This window comes from Lemur catta, chromosome 1 (genome assembly GCF_020740605.2).
Source record: "Lemur catta isolate mLemCat1 chromosome 1, mLemCat1.pri, whole genome shotgun sequence".
In the NCBI taxonomy this organism is placed as follows: Eukaryota; Metazoa; Chordata; class Mammalia; order Primates; family Lemuridae; genus Lemur; species Lemur catta.
Window position 1 is genome coordinate 93,861,429 of NC_059128.1, and position 22,408 is coordinate 93,883,836.

The 22,408-nt window shown below is 49.7% G+C and overlaps 1 protein-coding gene and 1 long non-coding RNA gene across 3 annotated transcripts in view; one reads left to right on the forward strand and one right to left on the reverse strand.

Annotated features, from left to right (window-relative positions):
• Positions 1–21,517, reverse strand: part of CA12 (carbonic anhydrase 12) — a 52,073-nt gene extending 30,556 nt beyond the window's left edge. For both annotated transcript variants that reach the window (XM_045540774.1, XM_045540764.1), the window contains exons 1-2: positions 21,324–21,517; positions 16,028–16,048 (exon numbers count right to left, since the gene is read on the reverse strand). In XM_045540774.1, the coding sequence (XP_045396730.1) occupies positions 16,028–16,048; positions 21,324–21,408 (106 nt within the window). In that variant the 5' untranslated portion in view covers positions 21,409–21,517. The remainder of the gene's footprint in view (positions 1–16,027; positions 16,049–21,323) is intronic.
• LOC123630797 lies at positions 1,673–9,625 on the forward strand. The gene is made up of 3 exons (XR_006732765.1): positions 1,673–1,981; positions 5,221–5,264; positions 9,377–9,625. It is a non-coding gene; the product is annotated as an uncharacterized LOC123630797 (long non-coding RNA).
• Positions 21,518–22,408: the final 891 nt, after the last annotated feature.

Below are 22,408 nucleotides of genomic sequence, written 5' to 3' on the forward strand. Positions count from 1 at the left end.
TGCAGATGCTCGGTAAACACTCATTGGCTTTCTGTAGTTTACTTGGTCTAGATTGAGAACAGTGGTTGTCAAACTTGAGTGTGCATCAGAATCTCCTAGAGCAGCGGTCCCCAACATTTTTGGCACTAGGCACCAGTTTCATGGAAGACAATTTTTCCACGAATGGCAGGGTTGGAGGGAGGAGGCAGAGCTCAGGCAGTGATGCATGGCCCTGTTTTCCTAACAGGCCATGGATTGGTACCGGGCCACAGCCCAGGGGGTCAGGGACCACAGTCCTAGAGGGCTTGTTTAAAAACACTGATTTCTAGCGCCTACCCTCAGAGTTTCTAATTCAGTATTTTTGGGATAGAGTCCCAGAATAAGCTTTCTTTTTTTTTTTTTTTGAGACAGGGTCTCATTCTGTTGCCCAGGCTAGAGTGCGGTGGCATTATCATAGCTCACTGCAGCCTCAAACCCCCTGGGCTCAACTGATCCTCCTGCCTCAGCCTCCCAAGTAGCTGGGACTACAGGCTCATGCCACCATGCCTGGATAATTTCTCTATTTCTTATAGAGATGGGAGTTTCACTCTGTTGTTCAGGCTGGTCTTGAACTCCTGACCTCAAAACTATCCTCCCACCTTGGCCTCCCAGAGTGCTGGGTTTACCGACATGAGCCACTGCGCCCAGCCAGTCTGCATTTCTAATAAGTTCCCAGTGATGCTGATGCTGCTGGTCTGGGAACCACACTTTGAGAACCACACTGGTCTAGAGCAGCATTTCTCACCAGGGCTACACACTGCAATCTCTGACAGCTTCTAACTCTGCCCTGGCCCCTGCGATCTTTTAATTGGTCTTGAGTAGAGACTAATTAAAAGCCACCCAGGTGATTCTAATGTGCAAAGTGGAGAAGAGCTGGGGCTTTTTTCTCTCTGGGCGTCAGGGCAAGGTTGCTTTCTTTTTTTCAATTTTTATTGTGGTAAAATACATATATGGTAAAATCTACTGTTAGGGACATTTAGCATAGTCACAATGTTGTGCAACTCTCACCACTATTTAGTTCCACATTTGCATCATCCCAGAAGGAAACTCCACACCTATTAAGTCACTTCTCATTCTCCCTCCCCGCAACCCCTGGCAACCACTAATCTACTTTCTGTCTCTATGGATCTGTCCCTTCTGGACATTTCATAAACAGAGTCATATACTATGGCGTCTTTTGTGGCTGTCTTCTTCCAGTTAGCATGTGCTCAAGGTTCACCCATGTTGGAGCGTGGATCAGAACTTCATTCTTTTGTAAGACCGAATAATATCCCATTCCATGGGTATACCACAATTTGGTTATCCATTCATAAGATTGCATTTTATTGTAGCTTAAATATTTGACTCTGGTTAAATTGCTAGGAATTCTCTTGTGTATAATAGTTGTTGACTGAAATATAACATTGGTGTTTCTCCTGTCTGGTTTTTAGAATATCAGCTGTGAATAGAGCTGGGAGGCAGCCGGCAGGAAAGAAAGAGGAACAAAATACAGCCTGGTTTCCAGGAAACGTGGGCCTGGGGTCAACGAGGCTATTATTTGTCACAAGCTCCGGAGTAAAAGGGGAAAACTTCAAATGATCCTGACCATAAAGGCATGTTCCACACAGGGTGGTGTAGTGACATTCCCCAGCGCTCAAAGGAAACCACTGGGAGAATGAACACTGTGGGCAGAGGCTGCTTTGGTGACAGGCTCCCTCCCTGGCAGAGAGCGACTTAGAAATGTCACAGGTGCTTTTCATTGTTGGTTCACCTGTCTGCCCCCACCCCTCCCTGCTGACAAAGCTGCTGGCTCCTCCTCCCCACTGCCTTCTCAGCGCCTGTCTCTGTTAAGGCCTGAGGCTGTTGGGTGAGAAGCCATGACTTGATTGGGTGTGTAGACGGGAGGTCAGGGGAAAATCTGGGTATCTAAATTGGATGTGACCTTGAGCTATCAGCTGTGGACTTTCAGTGTCTATCTGCTCAGGTGAGTACCTCCCCTGATTCAATTGCTATTGTAGCCTTTGACCCTGCTGGCACCACCCCTCTGCCCCAATTCTGACACCTCTGTTTCTGGGGACACTGCTTTCTCTGCTTTCTCCTCCCACTTCCCTGCCCTTTCTCAGCTGTCTGTGGATACCTACTCCTAAATGCCAGCTGTCCCCGTGGTCTTGTCCTTGGCCCTTTCTCCTCTTATATGCCATCCCCTGGGACAATGCTGTCCCCTCCTATGGCTTCAACACCAGCTCTGGCCCCTGCCCAGGTTTCCTCTAAGCTCCAGACCACTTGCCTACTGGACACCCCCACTGGATGGGACCCCAAAATCAGACACGACTGGAAGGGGAGTCAGGCAAATAATTTTTTAATATAACCAAACTCACCAACTTTTCCTCCCCCGCCCCCATCTAGAGGCCCTCCCAAGCTCTATCTCAGCCAGTGGCACCACTCACCACACCAGAAACCTGGGACTCACAGTCCACTCTTTCCTCTCCTCTCCTCCAGCCCCCACAACCAGGCATCTGAGACCTAACAATTTTACCCTTTTAGGTGACTTTTTAAAAAAACTTGTTTATTTCAAAAAAATTTTAAATGTACAGAAAATTTATAAGAACACACAATGAATTCCCATACACTCTTCACCTAGAATGTTGTTAACATTTTGCCACATTTGTGCTCTCCCCATATATGTTATTGTTATTATTTCTAAACCATTGGAGAGAAAGTTATAAACATCATACTCTGTCATACTTAAATACTTCAATGCGTACCTCCTGAGAACAAAGACACTTTCTTATATAACCACAATATATTAATAATTATCAAAGTCAGAAAATTTAACAATATAATACTGTTATCTAATACATAATCAATATTCAAATTTATACACCCAGTCTCAAAAGATCTTCCCAAAGATTGCTTATTAATTATAAAGGGGGAAATGGTAACATTAAAATGAAGAAACTTAACAGATATCATCGTAACCACGTGGTCCAAGTTTTGACCCCTAACAGGACAACCGACACGTGTGCCTCCTGACCTAACGCACCGCGAAGGACGCAACATGACTTCTGGGGTATTCGTGCCAAAATGTACAACCTGATTCTCATCTTGAGAAACCCTCAGACAAACCCAAATTGAGGGACACTCTATGTGCTATAAGGCTACAAGGTCTACATGCTTCAGAAATGTCAAGTGCATGAAAGGTCTAAAGAGACGCCACAAAGAAGTGCAGCAGGTTATCTAGATTGAATCCTGGATCAGAAAAAAATGCCATCAAGGGTAGACTGAAGTTTGTCTCAAACTTGGCACAGCCCTTGTCCAGACCCACAGCTCGTCACTGTACCCCTCACTGGCCTTGTATCTCCACACTCACCCTTCAGCTCTCTCCTCCCCATGCCTGGTGCACACCACATCCAAACAGTTCCTTGTGGAAAGTTCTTCAGTGGCTCCTCGGGCCTCCAGTGTAAATCTTGAGCTCTGTAGGGCAGCACACTCGACCCTCATGATCCCACCCACGGCTCCAGGCTTTGCTTTCCCCACTGTCAAAACCTGTGGAGGGTTGGGGATTTTATCCCATAAGCTAACAAGTTAGTCTGCCACAGTTTCATGGATACTAGCAGAAGACACAAGATTCCTGGGTCAGGGACAAAGGATAGTCTAATACTCATAACAGTAGCCAGAGTAACATCGGTACGAGTTTCCCAAGCCCCAGTCCCGCAGGATGATGTGATGAGGGCCAGATGAAGCCAGCACATGCAAACTGAGCACAGCATCATGGCTGAGGAACTCAAGGTTTAGAAAACCTCAGTCTTTTAAAGGGGGTGGCTAGCAAACCTGCCCACGATTTGCCCCTGAAGGAGACGTTATCTTTATTATATTGACAGCAAACAAATCTGCTCTTTGCCCTAGAGGCAGATATTATCACTATCATCCAAGACTGTTTGCTACATAAACAGCCTTGAAAAGCAAGTCTAGAGCAAAAGCTATCAGTGCCGCTGCTCACAGATGTGCTGCAACGGGAGAGGCCCGTGGTGAGCTGTCTCCAACACCACACTGCAAACGCTAGGCTGCTGCCACCTGATTCTCTAACTGCACCACATACGGTCACCGGCTTTTTGGGGCCCCTGTCACCTGCAATGGGATGCCATCCTCGCCCCTAAAACACACACCACCCATGCACACAAACACTCTAGTTGCCCTGCTAGCTCCTTTTTCTTTCAAGAGTTAGCTCCTCAGGCAGGGCTTTACTGACAGCCACCCTTGCCCCCAAATTGAGGTTATTGGTCCCCTCTGCGTTCCACGATGCCAGCACACATTGTCTGCTCTATGTAGTGACCTGTCTGCATGTCACCTGCGGTAGAATCAGATGTAAAAATGATGAAGCTGGAAAGCTAGCGTGGGGCCAGGGGCAAGGAGATTCACGAGCATTCTCCACGTTCTGGGGGAGGCCGTCCCGGTGCTGTGGGAGGCAGCACGCTGCTGAGCCTTCTTAGCTCCGCGATGCAAGGCAGGCAGCCCGGAAGCGCAGCCCTCGCCATGGCGGTCTGAACGCCGGCACTTCCAGCTGGGCTGCTGGACGCTCCGTTTAATGATCCAGTGGCACAAACTGAATGCATCCTTAGCAGGTCTGTGCTCTTGCAAAGAACATTGTTTTTCTAAATGTGAATTTGGGCTGTCCTAGGCGGGATTGTTGCTGCCCCACATGTGATGTTATTTTAGACTAAGCCAGTGCTTTTCAGCTGGGGCGATTTTGCCCCTCAGAGGACATGTGGTAATGTCTGGAGACATTTCTGGTTGTCACAACTGCAGGGATGCTACTGCATCTCGTGGGTAGAAGTAGGGAACATTCAACAGTGCACAGGACAGCCCCCTACAACAGAGAATTATCTGCCCCAAATGGCAGCAGTGCAGAGGCTGAGAAGCCCTGGGCATTTGTGATTGCCCCACCGGGTCATGTGGAAGGAAGGACCAGATCACACTCACAGAGGAAGTTTTTCTTGAAGGAATTGGATGCTGTCAAGGTCTGTTGTCCTGGGGCAGAGAAAAGGAGTGGGGGCCTGGCCTCGGGGAAGGGGGAACGTAGTCAGGCGGGACTGCAGTCCACCAGAGCGGGGCAGGGCCTGCGACGTGATGGCACCATCTCCTGCCACTGGGGCAGGCAGGGTAGGATCATCCCCTCAGGAGTGAACTGATAACAAATGTATCTGTTTTGGATTTTCCTTTTAGGTTGTAATTGCCTTGTTCAGGTCCCAGGAGTTTACCAATGCCTAGTAAGTTTGTTTTTTCTTTCTTTCTTTTTTTTTTTTTTTTACGCTACCATTTAATGAGCACTTTCTATATGCCAGGCATCATTCTACATCAGGGGTTGGCTAACTTGTTCTGCAAAAAACCAAACAGTAACTATTTCAGGCCTCTCGGGCCAGACAGTCTCTGTCACTACCACCCAACTCTGCTGTTGTAGTGCAAAAGCAGCCACAGAGAATCTGCAAACAAATGTGCATAGCTGTGTTCCAGTGAAATTTTATTTATAAAAGCAGGTAGTGGGCCACGTTCGGCACCTAGGCCATAGTTTGCCAAGTCCCATTCTATGTGTTTAACATGTACTAGTCACTTCAATCTGCCTAACAACCCTGTGACACAGGTACTGCACTCTCATTTAGTAGATGAGGTAACTGAGGCGTATGCCTCATAACTGGCTAACATGCCCAAAGTCACGCTGCCAGTAAGCGGCAAGGCTGAGCTCTGAATCACGATGGTTCACACTCTCCATGACAGCAGCCTCTCTGCTCTCAGAGAGCCCAGAGCTGGGCGGTGGCATTGCCAGGAGGTGGCAAGAGGTGACCAGCACATAAGCTCTGCACATGGCCCAGAACTGCAGGCGAGAAGCAGCAATGAAGGAACTTGTGATTTTGTAAACACTCCCTGGGGATTCTGGGAGTAACCAAAAGAGGGGCTCCAATAAAAGACAGGAACTTTCTGCGGCTCCCCAGGTGGAGCCCGAACTAAAGTGAAGGCTGCGTGGCCCCTGAACTTTGACCTGACGTTGACCCAATATTTCACTTAATAGCTTTCACAATGAAGAAGTCCTTTCTTATTTCTAACCTATAGCACTCTTGCTGTTATTTAAAGTCTTCTCCTATAGTTAAAAAGATTGATTTTTGGTGGTTCTTCTCATATTTGAAGACCTTCATCCAGGCTACTTCTGCCTCTTTTCCAGAGAGGGCTTTGGAAGCACCTGCCCAAGCTGCCAATCACAGCACTGCCACCTACCAGCTGTGTGACCTTAGGCACATTTCTTAGATTCTCTGGGCTTCACTTATAAAATGGAAGTAGCAATACCTATCCCCAGGGCTGCTGTGAGGATTCAATGTCATAGCACAAGAGCAGTGCCCAGACCCTGGTCTAGACTCTTGTGCATGTTGCTTCTCAGGCCCTCCTTGCTGAATAGTCGCAACTCTTCCTTCTTTTCTTAGGGGCTGGTTTCCAATCTTTTAGAGCAAGTTCTCCCTTTCACTTCACTGAACACAAATCTAGGGTTCCCTGTGTGTCTCTTTTTACTTCTAGTAAGATATGCAAAGGTGATATGGCATTTTGTTTCAGACTGCTTTCACCTCTGAAACCCTACAGTCCCAGATCAAGTGTCCCTGGTGCCTTCCTTGACTCCCAGAGATTTAAAAAAAAAAAAAAGATAAGCCATTTTTTCCCCATTCATCAATGAACGTTTCCCAAGCACCTGTCCCCAGTGTTCATCTGTCTGCCTGTGCAGCCCCTGGGGAAAGGCCCCCCTTCTAGATAACTCTTCTTGGCGATAGAAATGGCTCCATGTTCGCCGCTTGTCCCCTCTGGAGGCCCTAGTACACTGCTCCACATGCAGCAGCCTTGAGCTTAAAAATCACCATCGATGGGAAAAATTCTGCAGTGATAATCTGCCAAGTTAGCCTTCACTGGAAAGCAAACAGTTGGCTATTAACCCGAGAAGTACCCATGCTTAATGGGGCAGTTATGTGGAAGGAAACATTTAATTCCTGCAGTTCTCAATTTTTTCCCAGGCCCTACCAAGTTTTCTGACTTTGCACACTCAGTCCTACTCAGTGATGGGGCATTCCCTACTTCCCGCTTGCTGATGGACAAGTTAAGCCTCATACCAAAAGGTTTATCAAGAGCAGGAGACTCTTAGGGAACTGCCGTCAGGAAACAGAGGAGCTGCTTTAAGACTTCACCTCAGCACAGCTCCAAGCCGTGAGCTGCAAATGCACATATGTGCGACTCAGAAACCAGCTGAGAGGCCCACTCAGGTTAACCAGGTGGGAGATGGAAGTGAGCGTGTGTGGGTAGAAATGCATCTAAGAACACAGATACACGGATGAATACGGACGTGGGCATGCAAGGGTTCCTCCTCAGTCAGTCTTTGCACCCTGGGCTCTCACGCGGTGTTTGCTCATAGATCACTACGTCCTGTCCCTGCAGTCCAGGCCCATTCGCCTCGATACACTTTCTTGGCATGCTTCTGCACTTACATACATTCTCTCCTCTGTGTCTCCTTTGCAACGTGCTGCTTTCCGAATCCAATCCCCACACTCAGCTGTCTGTCCTCTTCCTAAGAGGTATTATTCCTAAGTGGATTCACTCAGGCTTGTTCCTAGAGGAGCCCTGATATCCTCCCAGCCATGTGTTGCCAACAGCAACGATGACTGAATTCTATTTTTTTTTTTTCCTAATAACCACACTGGTCTTTGATCCACATTTCCCACAAGCGTGCCCTGACAACCGAGTCAAATACTTATTTATGTCAACAAGTAATAAGTTTATTATGTTTTCTTTAACCACTAAGCCGGTTATCCTGAGGAGGGGAAGAAAAGCGAGTTAATTTGGCACAATTTGTTTCTGGCAAATCTACCTTATTTACATTTTTTAAAAATCCCTACATTTCCTCAAAGGTATGATGTGTGGTGCAGGGCACACAACGCTTGGCATAAAATAAGCATCCGCCAGATGACCTGGAAAGAGCATCCGGTGGGAAGCAGGCGATCCAAGTTCTCGCTCTGCTCTCAAGCTCTTTTGGGGCCACTTGACAACTCTGAGTTTTCCTGGCCTCATTTATACATGGGGGCAGGGCTTGGCTACATCAGCATCCCCTCCCCCTCCCTCACCAGGACCCGCTAGGCAACAGTAGCAGTCTGGGTGCCTATGTGAACACCCTGTGAAGCCCCGTGCAGACGGACACTCATCCACAATCAGGCTGCACCGGGCAGTTACAATGTCAGGTGTCTGCATTTCTGGCCAAATTGTATCAACAGGTCAGGATCCCTGTTGGGATCCTCCCTTGAGTCAGATTCCCCTCCACTTCCCTCACATCCCTCTGCTCTTTCTTCCTTCTGTGTTTTCCACTCAATCCACTGTCCACTCTGCAGCCAGGAAGCTCCTTCTAAAATGCTAATCTGAACATGTCAGTTTCCTACTTAGAATGCTCCAGCTGTTCCCTCCCGCCTCCAGAATGGGGTCCCGACTCCTTACTGGTTGGCCCGTTCCTCATGGTCTGGCCCCCAGCCCCTTCCCTCCTCACTGAAGTCCTCAGCAATCCCCAGAACACACCGGCTTCCTAGCTGATCGTTGCAAAGGTTGTCCCTTTGTCCCAGATGCCCTTTCATACCCTGCCCTTTCCCTCACTAGCTCTTCAGTGTCCTTCAGGTCTCAGCTTGGACATCACCTCCTCCTTGAAGCCTCCTTCAATCCTTGTCCCAAAACACTGGGTGAGGTCTCTCCTCTGTCTGGTAAGGTCCTGCTTACTTGTTTTCTCCTGTATTCTCAGTCCCATAATGGCAGGGACCATGCCTTGTTCATCATTTTCTTGGCACTATTCTTGCCATTAGTCCAATATTTGGCACTTAATAAATATCTGTGGAATGAATGTGAACCAATTATCTCAGGCAAATTGAAAGCTTTGGTTTTTGCATCTGCCTTTGATTAACAAGTGGGAAAATTTTAACTATTTCATTATTGCATTAATTGGTTAAAAGCAAAACTATTTAAACTATAGCATTCATGGTGAGGGCGGGGGCAGAAAAACAAAGTGGTGAACACATACGGTTCCACTGTTCTAGATAAAAATTCCAGAAAGCTGTTTGTTACAACATTTTGGCTTAGGATCAGGAAAAAAGTATCCACACATTAGAAGGGCAACACCAAAGGGATCCTTTAGATTTGTAGGTCATGAAAGAACAGACATTGACTCAAGTTGGAAGCATCAATTTGCTTCTGAGCTTCCTGGTAGCCAAAGCCAAAAGGGAAAATAGTCACTTGCATGATTGCCTCAGGCCTGCTGCAAAACTTTTTTCCACAACCTTGAGAGTCACCTTTTCTCCTTTCTCCATTTCTCATGCAGTTCCCAGAAGATGGAATACCAAGGAGGGGCCACCTTGGCGCCACTTGCCAATGTCACCATGGCCTTCCATAAATAAATCTCACTCTCATCATGACTGAGATTTTTGCTGATCCACATGTCCTGGAAGGAGGGGACAGCGTGAACCATCTTGCCCTGAATCTGCATCTTTAGGAGAGCTGGATGGGTTTCATTCATTTCACCCAGAAGTCATTGCAGCTGATCTAGTCACAAGTTCATGATTGCAAAATCATCTGAAGAGAAGGACTAAATGAACCATTTTATTTAGTTATACCAGTTCTGAGTCAACATTATAGACACAAGGAAGTGGTAGCTAGTATTTGTTCCTTCCTGGCTGGCATAAATCAAATGCCTGTCAAGTTATTGAAAAGCTTGCTTCTTAAAGGAATACTGTCTAAACTAAAAAATAGCGCCTCAATTACTTTGTTGTTTCTAAATACTTGTAACACTGACCCAACACCACCAGAAAAGTACATGTGAACTGTACACTGACTGAAGTCAGGAAGAGCTATAGTTCAAGATCTAATATAAATATGATCCCCTGTCGTTCCTGTATGCTGTGTCAGACAGGGTGCATCACCCTTCGCCTGCAGCTACCCCTGCAGAGGAAACAGGACTTTCTCCCTCTGTGACGGTGAGATCCTGCTGAAACATTCTCTGATTCATTCTCTTCTTCGTGGAAAACCACTTTCTAGCTCCTGCCTGGAGCCACCATCACACACCTGCTTTGAATTCAGCCTTTTTACTCTAAAGCTTTCCTTTGAGGCGGGTTCACAGGGAAGCCCACTGGCTCCTCCCTGTGCTCGGATGGGCTTCCAAGGGCTCCCGTAGGCTCTTGGAGGGGCTGTGCCTGCCCTCCGCAATTCCCAGGGCTGGAGACCAGCAGGAAGCAGGAGGGTCAAGTTTGAGCACAGATGAAAGCCTGTGGGCCCAGGGTGATAGCTCTACAGCTTCTGCTGGGCCCTTGCCTGCCAGCCAGCCGCACCCTGCCATTTCGGGCTCTACCTTGCCTGGGGCAGGGGGCCTGCACCGGGCTAGGCTTATGTACTCAGAGCTCTACTGGCCCAGCCCCAAGCATCTCCTCAGCCTCAGGCCTCCACTGCTGAACCCTAAATCAATGCTCAGCATCCATGGGCTGGACAGGGAAACAGAGGACATGCCTGCTCTCCAGGAGACTTCAGCTGCATGGCTGAGGTGACCATGGTTATGGAACCAGATAACTGGTCTTTAGATGCCAGGAAAGCACCAAGGAGATTAGATCCGACATCACCTGGTCTGAAGGACAAGGCTAGAAAGAACCTTCTGGCCTGTGACCCCCCTGGGACAAGAGCTTGGAGCCTTTGTGTTTTTTGTTTAATCCTTTTTTTTTTTTTTTTTTTTTTTCACAAAAAGGAAATACCCTTTGTTTATTCAGAATATGAAAGGAATATTTCCTGGCTGTAAAAACTCACAATTCAGAAAAGTGTGAAGAAGCAGAACCTAACAGTAACAGAACTCTCACGGGTTTGGTAGAGTTCACAAGGCATTTCCCACCATGTATTAGCTACTTTAATCTGCACTGCAGCTCTGTGAGATGAAGGGAAAGAAATGATGAGCTTTGCAAGTGATCATCACATGCCAGGCCCTGTGTTAGCCTCTTTAGCCTATTTGATCCTTACCACAACCCTGTGCAGCAGAGCAGTGGTTCTCAAACTTGAGTGTGCAACACGGTCACCTTGAAGATTTATTAAAACAGACTGCTGGGCCCACCCCCAGAGCTTCTGATGAGTAGGTAAGCCTGGGATGGAGCCAGGAATTTGCATTTCTAATAGTCACACGTGGAGTCCCAGGTGATGCTGCTGCTGCTGGTTCAGGGACCGCACTTTGAGAACCACTGAAGCAGATGCTGTTACTTCCATTCTGTAGCTGAGGAACTGAGGCTCAGAGAGGTTAAATTACTTTCCTAAGGCCAGCCAGCCAGAAAGTGGCCCAACAGATATTTCCACAGAGGTATGCACCCTTTTTACTTACGCCTCCTGGTTTTCTGCAGCCACTATGCCGGTCTTTAGGAACTAATGCTAGCCGCCTTATCTTTTTACTCAGCTGTGAACACTACTATGTAGGCATTTTGGCAGCTACAGGCCAAGATCCCCCAGGACACACACAAAGCCCAATTCTGCAACTCAGGAAAGATGAGAAATAATTATGAGTGGGAGGCCCACACCACATCCAGACAGACCCTGGATGGCACAACTTCAATTGGAAGTTACTGGAACTATAACTCATTTAATAAATGAGAGGTCAGGTGGCCGCCAGCCTCAAGGGAAATCCTGGGCTCACAGGGATAGGCAGTCAGTGTCCTGGTACGAAAAACATGCCTGGCCTTTTCTGGCTCCCCTAAGAGCACTTCTTGCCTCCTATGCACTCTCAGGATGGTAGCTGGGAAGAGGGAGAAGATGCTGGTGTGTTCTGAGTTGGCCAAACCGCTCTACCTTTGATAGACAGGACAGCTCCTTAACTAAACCAGCCCTTCCGTTGCACGTGCTCCCTAATGCCATTTCAAATTCTCCCTTTAGCTCTAACTACAGCTGCTTTTTATACTGCAATTCAGGTGTGAGGTCACACAGGGTCCTTATCGCTGCTAAATAGAAAGTAAAGAGTTTGTCTCCTAGCCTCCTCCCATGCGTTCCATTTCTAGTTCTTAGTGCTTGGGAAGGGGTTGGAAAGGAAAAGTTCAGTTTATAGCAACTAAATATTCCAGCAGATGCAGAACAGAAGGCAGGTGGAGGTGGGGGCCTGGGGGACTCGAAGGACGTGAGAATGAGGTTTGCCCAGTGGAGGATCGGTCCTAATTTCCAAAGGAAATTCTTTAAAAGCTGGACAGTCTGGGAGAGGAGCAAGGAGCACATGTGAGGAATGCACAGCAGTGCCTGGGTCACACGTGAGTCCCCAGAGCCGAGGGCTGTCCAGCCATGGCAGAGAAGCTGGTCAGGAGGACCTTCGAGTGGCCATGGCCACATCCAGCCACCCATCACTGTAGGCCAAGCCACCACCTTTCCAGAGCTCCCTGAAGCGGGACGGAGGGGCTGATCTTGTGGATGCTCTATGTGGCTGTGGCTCAGGGACAGGTGGGGTTCGTGCACCCTCCGGGAGGGGGGCTTGATGTCCATGTTTCCCTGCCATCCCATCTCCTTTAAGATTTGTCTTGCTTGTCCCAGAGCTTGAGAAAACAGTGGTGTTTGTCGGTTTCTGAACTAGCTCCCATCCAAGGAGCACCACACCAACATCTGCTGTCATCAGGGACGGAGCACTGTGCCCATTCCCTGCTCACATGATGTGTTCTTGGGTCTAGTTCCAATACAGTCATTCTTTTTGGTTGCTGTGTTATTCTGAACACACTGGGGGTTTTTTTTGTTTTGTTTTTTTCTTGGGGAGGGCTAAAAAAACCCAAACTGTTAGGGTAAGGATGACTCTCCCAGATAGCTAGAATTTTTTAACTCTTTTATTGAACATAATATATATACAGAAAAATGTGTGTACCATAAGCAAACAACCTGATGAATGGTCACAAACTGAACAAAGACCTAAATATGCCCAGCACCCCCCTCATCGTGCCTCCTTCTGGTCACTTCCACCCCCCCCCAAGGGTACCTGCTGTGCTACCTTTTAGCAGCATAGATTCGCCTTAGCAGGCTGGCGTCTCCCCCTAGCTCACAGGACTGATTGGGACTGATTTCCAGCAGGGAGGGCCCACGTCACATCATCCCCATCCTCTCTCATGAAGGAGCCTCAGTGGTTCTAAGCATGGCAGATATGCAGCTGTTGCTTCAGCCACCCAGGAGGAGCACAGGGGGGCAGGGCCACCCCCATCTTAGCTGTCAGATGGTCCTCCTCTCCCCAGGGGGCCACCCCTGAGGTCAGCCTGGTGACTCAGCAATGGAGGCGGAGGGTAGAGCTCCCTTTCCTTGCACTTCTAGAAGTCCTACCATGTGCGCCAGACAGTGGGAGGCCCCTGGAGCTGGATGACTCAGCAGTGTCTACGTGCAGAGAAGCTAGTTCCGTACCCCAGGAAAACCAGCGTGTGGCATTTGGTTGGACTTGCCCCATTCAGTGCAGCCCTTACTTTTTGGAAACCGTCTCCCCCCAGCACCTGTGCCAGGCCCTCTGTTTACCTGTGCGACTCTGAGCAAAGGTGCCGCCTGCCAGCCTGGACCTGTCTGCCCCCTTAGCTGTCCTCCCTCTGTCCTCCCCCACTCGTCCCCTCTGAGGGCTGACTCCACATCATGTGTGCCCATTTCACTAATAAAAAACCAGACTTGCCTCTGTGCTGACCCACGCATGTCCACGCACCTTTAGACTCTGCTTCCTCAGCAAAGAGCTGTTCTAAAGGCGCAGGGAGGAGGGACACAGGGCCTGCCAGAGCCAGCGGTCAGGAAGAAATGCTTCTTGACCGGTCAGTACAGCTGCACACGGAAGCCCTCCCTCGGGGAACACCATGTCGTGGCCAAGTGGCCGTTAAGATTATCCTCCCACACCTTGACGAGACGTCTTTGTGTTCCCTGTAACCATCTCATTCTGCCCAGGGCAGGCTGTAACAGAGGCAGAGAGCCCTGCAGAGACTCGATTTGTGCTCCCACTACACCCGACAGGCCAGCAGAAGAGGTGGGCCAAGTTTCCTCGGACTCTGGGGCCAAGCAGGTCTTGGGAACCATGTGGTCCGTGGTGCTCTGACAGAGTGTGCAGAAGAATCGCTTGGGGAGTGCATCAAAAATACAGGATTTCATGGCCCCCTCCCACCTCCAGGTGTAGGCTGAGGCCCAGAAATCTGTACTTTCGGAAAGCATTCCAGGTGACTCTGATGTGGGTGACCCCACGCCATAGTTTGAGGAACACTGATCTAGACAACCCCTCCCCCAGGCTGCAGATGGGGAAAGTGAGACCCACAGGGCTCGAACAGCTTACTGGGGGTCAGTCAGAATGAGGCCCTGGACCCAAGTGCCAGCTTCTGTCCATGCCTCCCACCCCCCACGCAAGGAGCCTGCCCACGAGCCGCAGCCCAGACTGTGGATTCTTCCTTCATTGGGTCTCTTGCCCTGGCCTCCCTCCCACTGCCATCACCGTGAACTGGACGTGAAGTCACAGAACGGGGCTCCCACAAAAGCCAGCACCTTCCTGCCTCCTCCCATCCCCTGCCACCGTGTGGCTCTTCCTGAAGCACAGATTTACTCCCTGTGCTTTACGCCCTGACCTGAGAGCCCATGACTCCCTGTAAACCCTTCTCCACATGCTGCCCTCAAATACCACCTGGTTCTTTCCGGCCTCCATGCATGTGATGTCATTATCACCTTGGCCAGCAGCAGCTCCTGCCTCCTCTCTGAATCTCCCCCATCTCCCAAGGCCCAGGTGAATGCCCTCCTCCTCCAGGAGGCCTTCCCTGACCATCTGGCCCTGGCGCTCTCACCCTCCTCTGAGCAAGCAGAGCACTGAGCCACTTGTTTATTATCAGTGGTTATTCCCTGTTCTGCTTTGAATTGCAGGCCTTAAGTAATTCCCAGCTGCAGACCACACCTACCCTTCTAATTATCCTCCTCCTTAGCAATGTGCCATGCACGTAAATCCATAAGGGGTGTTAGCAATAATGGAGCCAGGCAGTGCCAGAGCTGAGGGGACCTTGGCCTGTAGGTAGCTGGTTGGTCAGTTCAGTGACTTTTCTATGTCTCCATGTCCAGTGAACATCCAAAGCCTAACCTTTGCAAGTCAAGGTCACATCTGTCTCTGGGCTGTGCTTCCACTGCAGTAACTACCTTCCCTGCCTGTCACCGCCACACATCCCATGGCTTTACTTTGGCCACGCCCCCGCTTATTTCAAATGCCTCCTGTGCCAGTAAAGTCAATTCCATTCTCCTGCTTGCCGGAACAATTTATCTTGTGCATCTTCTGTGACTGTGCCTCCATCAAGACATTATTAACATTCCTATACTTGCCAGAGGACCCAGGCACCTGGCTTTCCATTCCCATTCCAGCCAATGACCAGATTTCCAACTCATTGCAACCAAGCCCACTTCGAGCTGCTTTCCTTGCAGGTCACCAGGGCTGGCTGACATGCTCTTGACACAGTTCCACAGAAACCCGTGCATCAGGCACACTTGATGCTCTCCGTTTAGGACAAGCAGCCCTCTTTCACTAAGGATTGAACATCACCTCTTCACCACTTGTTTACAAATATGGCAACAGGAAGTTAATTCCAGACACACTGACGGCTTACGTTCTGGGGCCTGAGCCAAACTTTCAGAAAGGAGCCCTTTATTCTTTGTTCATTGTAGGACAGATGTCTTGAGAGGGAGAAAAGCTCTCCCCTACCAGGGCCCTTGCAGCCTGGAGGTACCTGGAGCTTTGGTAGAAATCCTTGCAGGAATCTGGAAGCCTCATGACTCGCAGTCCAAGTGCACGGGGCAGGCTCACCTGCTTGGAGAGAGCACTATGCAACCCTACTCGAACTGTCGTTTCGAGATGCCTTTGTACTCTTTGCCCAACAATACCAGAACTTCTCTTCTGACCCCCAAAATAACCTCCACAGAGCATGAAGTTTTGGGGTTTCTCATTAAATACAACCATCTCCTTTAAAAAAGAGAAGTATTTAAAATCTCTACTTACCAAAATAGGTCCACTTGGATCCTGCAAAGAACAAAACACAGTAAATAAGTACAACTGGACGGAATGAGTTAGGGAAAACACTACCGATTTTATTTTGAAATGGGTGAGACTGAAAAGAAGGTGGATGCATAGAAATTGAAACTTTTTCTGAGTCTGTGTCAGAACAACAGCTTCTCAGAGCGCCTGGGCTCCAACAGTGGCACAGGCGGCCAATGCAAGCGGCAGCCGGGGATCCGGAAGGCGGCTTCGTGAGTAGATGCCTCCCGGACCCCTTGGAGAAGTCAAACTTCATTATCTGAATAGGTCGTAATTCCATGTGGCTCAAAAACCAAAAGTCGTCAAAGGCCAAGTGCAGCGAAAGCTGTTCCTCCCCCTGCCGTCTCCCTGCTTCCGTTGCACAGCTAGTTTAGTCCCGGCCTGGGAGTCTGTTTGCAGTATGGCTACACACGTGTGTTCGTGTCACCTCCCCTCTTCCCCACACAAATGTTGGTGTACTGGAAACACTCCTGCTTTTTCCCACTTAGCGACATAGCCTGGAGAACAGTTCACATTGGTACACAAAGAGGACAAGGCAAACCTCAATAAGGAAAAAGTTTTCCCTCAAGGAAGCTGCCACCCTCATCCGAGTTAGGATCCCAGGGGTGGTGGGAAAGTGTAGTAGAAATTCCGCCAGGAATATAACGAAGGTCACCTACCACTTCCCACTCCACACCCTTCACGCACAAGGGTCCTTCCTTCCTACATCAAAAGGGTCTTTTGCAAAAGTCATTGCAGAGCTGTGCTGTTGGGACCATGCCCGCCCACCTTCCTCTTCACCTCTGCATGGTGACTTAGGGCCTGCGTGGAGACACCTCCCCTGTGTCTTGGGGGACACATCCAATGAGGGGCCTGTGCAACTGAATCCCTCCTTCCCAGCTTCTCCCGGTGCCTCTGTGGTTGTCGGTCCATGAGGGTACAGCTAGAAAAGGGAGATTCTCACATCCCCTTTGTCTCTTGGGAATCGGTTTGCAGTAAAACTTAAATGACAAGCAATCTGGTCACTTAGCGCAACTGGGTATTTCCTACTCAAGCCGGTGGTGATTGTAAAAACTAAACATGGACTTTGCTTTTTTGTTGTTGTTAAGCTGGTTTAATCTCATGTTTTTCATTGTTCTGTTTCATTTCTTTGCCTCGGTGTTTTTAATTAATTTGGGTTTTATGTTCAAATGTAATTGGTAATTTTTATCAAATTATACTTGCACGTGGTTTAAAGAGTCAGATGTTTCTACAAGGCTTTTAGACACAAATATCAGCCCCCTGGCACTCCCTAACCACTTACTGCTCCCTAGGGCAACCCTCTGGAGTCTTTTTAAGTGATTCTTTTGGTATTATCTCTGTATCGATATAAAACACATGTGCTGTTCCTTCTTGACTTTTTAGGTTGAGGCATTATCTATTGACACCCCACTCTGGAAGGGAAGGATTGGGGTTTCTTTCACCCACCCACAGCCCACCTCCTTTTATAGGTGAGGAAATGAAAGTGAAGGTGAAGTGACCCGTACAATATCACGTGCCTGCTAAGAAGAGCCTCTCCATGTTTATGACTAATTTACCATTGTTTCCACGAATTTAGGGAAGCTTTGAGTCTCATTCTCAATCTTTGGAGCAGTGGGGTGGGGGAATCCAGACGCCCTAGAGTACCTGACGAGTACTGGACCTTCTCCCCATAAAAGTGTCCACAAGCTTAGACACACAGAGTGTCATGTACAATTAATTTCAGAAGGTCCAGAGACCCCCTGAAATCTGCTATGGGCCCTACAGGAGTTAATAGTCCCCAGGATTAACCTCCTCTGAATTAGCAATTGGATGAAGACATTCCGAGCCATGGGGAAGCCAATCTTGTATAAGCGAACCCAAGCATCCTACTTGGCCCCTTTACTGAAACAATGGTGAAAAGAAATAAAGTATCGCCTTAGAACCAAGTTATAGAAGATATCAAACTTCTTTTCTGGACATTTCCTTTCAGTGTTTTGTGTAAGGGATTCACTATTAAAATACAATGATGGATTTCAGAGACATAAGAAGCCACATATTGCCACTTAGCAGGGCAGAGCACTTAGAGGCCCAGGGTATAAAATTCCACAAGTAAAGGGAGAGTTCACCCTCACTTTTCCCCTGGGGAGGTACAGGCCGCTCCCGTGATCCTGGAGGCCACAGAAATGCATCTGCTGCGGCTGAGCATTATTGCCCTGGCCAGGGGTTTTCACTGCACCTGCTCCCACTCGAATCCCAGCCTCACTGCCTTACACCCTCTGCTGTCCTCTCCACAACTTGCTAAGCTAGGTTTCCCCCACTGCCTCTCTCATCCTCAGATGAGGCACTGGCATCCTACACTGGAAAGCTCAAAGGCAAATGTCATGGAGTGGACATCTGTGACTGTCAGCCCGCAGGTGGTGACACAGGACTGGGGCCTGGTTGAAAAGCCGCAGCATCCAGAGCAACATGTCCTGCCCTCCTCTCTCTGAGCCAGCCGGCTCGGTGCCCCGGACTCGGTGCCTTGGGTATGGGTGGCAGTGTCTGGAGGGGCTCAGGAGCTGGAGGGCTGGGGAGAAGCAGCATTGCAAAGTGAAGATGAGGATGGTGAGTCAAGGGAGTTCGTTGGAGGGAAGATCATGACCCACGTTGGGGCACTGTCAGCTCAGATCTGACCTCAGGAAGACTCTCTAAAGGGTGTGTCTGTGTGGACGTGTGCGCGTGCTCACACAAGTGTTTGCTTTATTCCGGAATGGCGCCTCCTGGTTCCCCGCCGCTAGCTGTGAGAGCAGAAGTCTTAACAGGATTAAATTGACCCCAAAGGCAAGCCGGGCGGCCTCAGTGGCTCCCTGACGGAGCAGACCATCACTGGAGGGGAACAGTTCCCTTCCCAGATAAGCTCATCTGTTCCCTCTGGGAGACTTGGGATGCTCAGCCTGACACCTGTTAGAACCTGCAGACCCAGCTGGCACCGGGCAGGGAGGGAATGCCCTGAGGAAACGGTATTTTTACAACGATCCAGGTCGGAGGTTCCTGACCCTGCCTGCTTCCTGTCCTGGGTGCTAGAACCTTCCCTGACTGACCATCATCTGGGCAGCCCGAGACTGCCCAGCTCTCCACACCAGGTTCAGGCAGAGCAGGCTCCATAGAACTCACTGCAATACCCTCTAACACCCGCGGCAACCAAGAGTCCCAAGGTTTTTTCTCCAGAAGACACTTGACCTCACCTCATTATGCTTCCTCCCTCCCCAGCCGCAGACATGTTTCTTGAACATCCTCCAGTGCCAACTTCTAGAGGTTTAAATGCTCCAGGCAGAGGACAGACCACACTTTGACTTCATTATCCAGCTTAACCCCTCTCTACCCCCAACCTTGGGTTAATACTGGCATTCTACTCCTCAGTGATTTTTGCTTTGACCTTGTCCCCCTGAGGCAGCTAAAATGCCAGAAAACCTGTATAAGAAATAACAGAATAAAAACCATGTTCTTAGAATCTAGGGGTAGGCAGGCCGGCTACCTAAGGCGGGAAGAAAGTGGAGTTTTTACTGTAAGCTTCCCCCACCCCAACTTGGAGAATTGGGAGCAGATATAAGGAGGAGGGAGGGGGAGGGAGAGGGAGGGGGAGGGAGAGGGAGGGGGAGAGGAAGGGGGAGGAAGAGGGAGGGAGAGGGAGGGGGAGGGAGGGGGAGGAAGAGGGGGAGGGAGAGGGAGGGAGAGGGAGGGGGAGGGAGGGGGAGGGGGAGAGGGAGGGGGAGGGAGAGGGAGGGGGAGGGGGAGGGCCGGGAGGGCAGGGAGGACAGAGGCAGAGGAGGGAGGGAGGAGAAGAGGGGAAGCAGGGAGGAGGGGAGCTGCCCCACAGTGAGGGAAGGACCCAGCCTTAGGAAAGAGGGCCAACAAACAGCCATTTATCTCTTTTGCCTTGGAGTGCTTGGGACCAAAGAGATTTCTAGTGAAAATTCCATCTCAGCACAGCTTTCTTGAGAGGGGAATACACGGTAGAGTTTGCAGTTTAAGAATTAATTTCCACTTTTATGTGCCTCTGTTCTCCTACCTACTTTGTTTCCCCCCACCAGCTGGGGGAGATAGTATCAAGCACATCATGCCAGCCAGTAGATTGGGATTTAATTAAGAGCACTCCACAGCACCTGGCAGCCTGGCTCCCTGCCCTTCCCCACGGGCACGATGACCTCCAGGAGAGGAGACGGCTCAGAGCTGTTATGCTGCTGAGTGGGAGCCGTTTCCCACCAGCACTGCTAGCCAGGGAGAATCAATTTTCAGCCATTATAACCACTTTTGGTCTTTCTATAAATGTTTCAACCCAACCTGAGTCCAAGAACTGTAGCACCCACAAATGCCTCTACAACCTAGGGCAAACTCTGCCAAGGGCAGCAGCTTCAATCAGTTACTCAGGCAGTTTTCACAGAAGTCAACACCTACTACTCCCCCAGAAAAGTGCTCACCCAGCTGTTTGAGAGGCAGACAAAAGCTTGGCACCCTTATCTCATTCCAAAAGATAAAGTGACCAGACTTGGCTGCACATGGTGACTCAATAGCCTGACCCCAGCCCACAGTTCAGGTCCCCACCACCACCTCCTCCTGCCACCCCACTCAGCACCCTCAGCCTCCAGCCCTTCGAGGTTAAGTGTCCTGATTACAATCAGAAATAAGGTACGCGTGTGCGCGTGCGTGTGTACATGCACACACATACATTCAGCATAGTAGAGCCTCCTGGAGAAAAACAATGATTAAGGATGAGGTGCATCATCCCTTTGACTTGGAGGTAAAACAAATAATGTCTCCTCCGAAGAACTGCACCTACCACTGCCTGTGGGTTCTGCACTGGGCGGCAGCAAACCCTTCCCTGTGCTTACACCACTCAGCATGCCACAATCACTTCTCTACTATCTGCACCTGGATCGGGGGCGCAACATTTTAAATCTTGGTCTCCTTTCTCCTCGATGGTTAGCAAGTTCCCAAGCCACGTCTCCAGAGCTCGGGGTGCTCAGAGAACACGCATTTTAACACCATATCTGAGCTAAGGCCCATTAGAAAGAAAAGACAACGCGCTTCCCGCTCCAACTGCAGCAGGTCGTGCATTCCAAATGAAAATGAAGCATCCTTTCTTTAAGAAAACCAAGAAAATCCGTGCTCTTTGGCACTATGCCTTCCCTGCTCCCTCCAGTAATGTTTTTACTTTATCATCAAAGCGCCCCGCAAGAAATCCTTCTGTCCAGGTGCGCCTGAGCGCTCGGGTTGTTAAGAAAGAAGCAGGCAGAAACTTTACCATTCAGCGGGGCTGTGCTGGAAGGCTGCTCCTTTAAGATCAGCAGCAGGAGCACGGTCGCCGCGTGCAGGCTGCCCCGGGGCATCTCGGTGTCCGTGGGCTCCTCACTGCCTGTCGCTGTTCCGCCGCTCACTGGCACCGCGTGCGCTCAGCCCAGGTGCCCGGGGAGCAAGTCGGCTCTTCGGACTCCAGGCTCCCCCCGGGCTGCTTTTATGGAGCGACTCAGCCCCAAACACGTGATGTCATCATGCAGGGGGAAGAACGCCCTGCCTACCGGAGGGCTGGAGCCCCGGTTCCAAGGTGAGTTGCAGCCATGCTCTGTGGGCCCCGGCGCTCCTAAGAGCCGCTGACCTGGGAACCCACTTTTTGGTGGGAGCTGCCGGCAGGTGTGGGGGACATCCGCCTGCCTTGGCCCCATTCCAAGGGTGTGTCTGGAGATCCCTTCAGTGGCCATGGCCTTAGTCCTTCCCTGACCCTACTCACAAGCCCCCAAGCACAATGCCATACAGCAAAAGCCTCCTTCAGGGACCCAGTCCTGGGTCTGCCCCAATAGGCATGGGTTAGAGGTTGCATTCAAACTGAGAATATCTGGGAATCATACAGTGCATCCTGATTAGGTTCTTACCTTTGGAGTTTGGACGCAAAGAAATTAATTGAGAATAGGAAAACAGCACAGTGGGGTGCCTGTGAACAGCTTATTAGGGTTTCCCCTAGTAATGTAAGTAGACAACGATCATGCTAGCTCATAACGTCAATCCATCTGCACTAGGAAGCTGGGGGAGAGGATCCCTCCCCTGGGGTGGTAGCCGAAGAAAGAGACTTAACGTTATGTACTGAGCACTAACATGTAGCAGGCACTTTTTCAAGGCTCAGAACACAATACCCAGAGTATGGCACCTGGGCATGCTGAGTACTTTGAACTGATGGACATTGGAAAGGCCTCAGAACAAAGGACTATGGCCTTCCCCGTCCTCCTGTCTCCTGCTCCCACTCCTCCCCCTAAGACAGTCGAAGAAACCAGAATTCCTCTTCCTGAAGGCGGGTCTTAGAAACTAGAATCCTTCTTCTCCAAAGAAAGCCGTAAA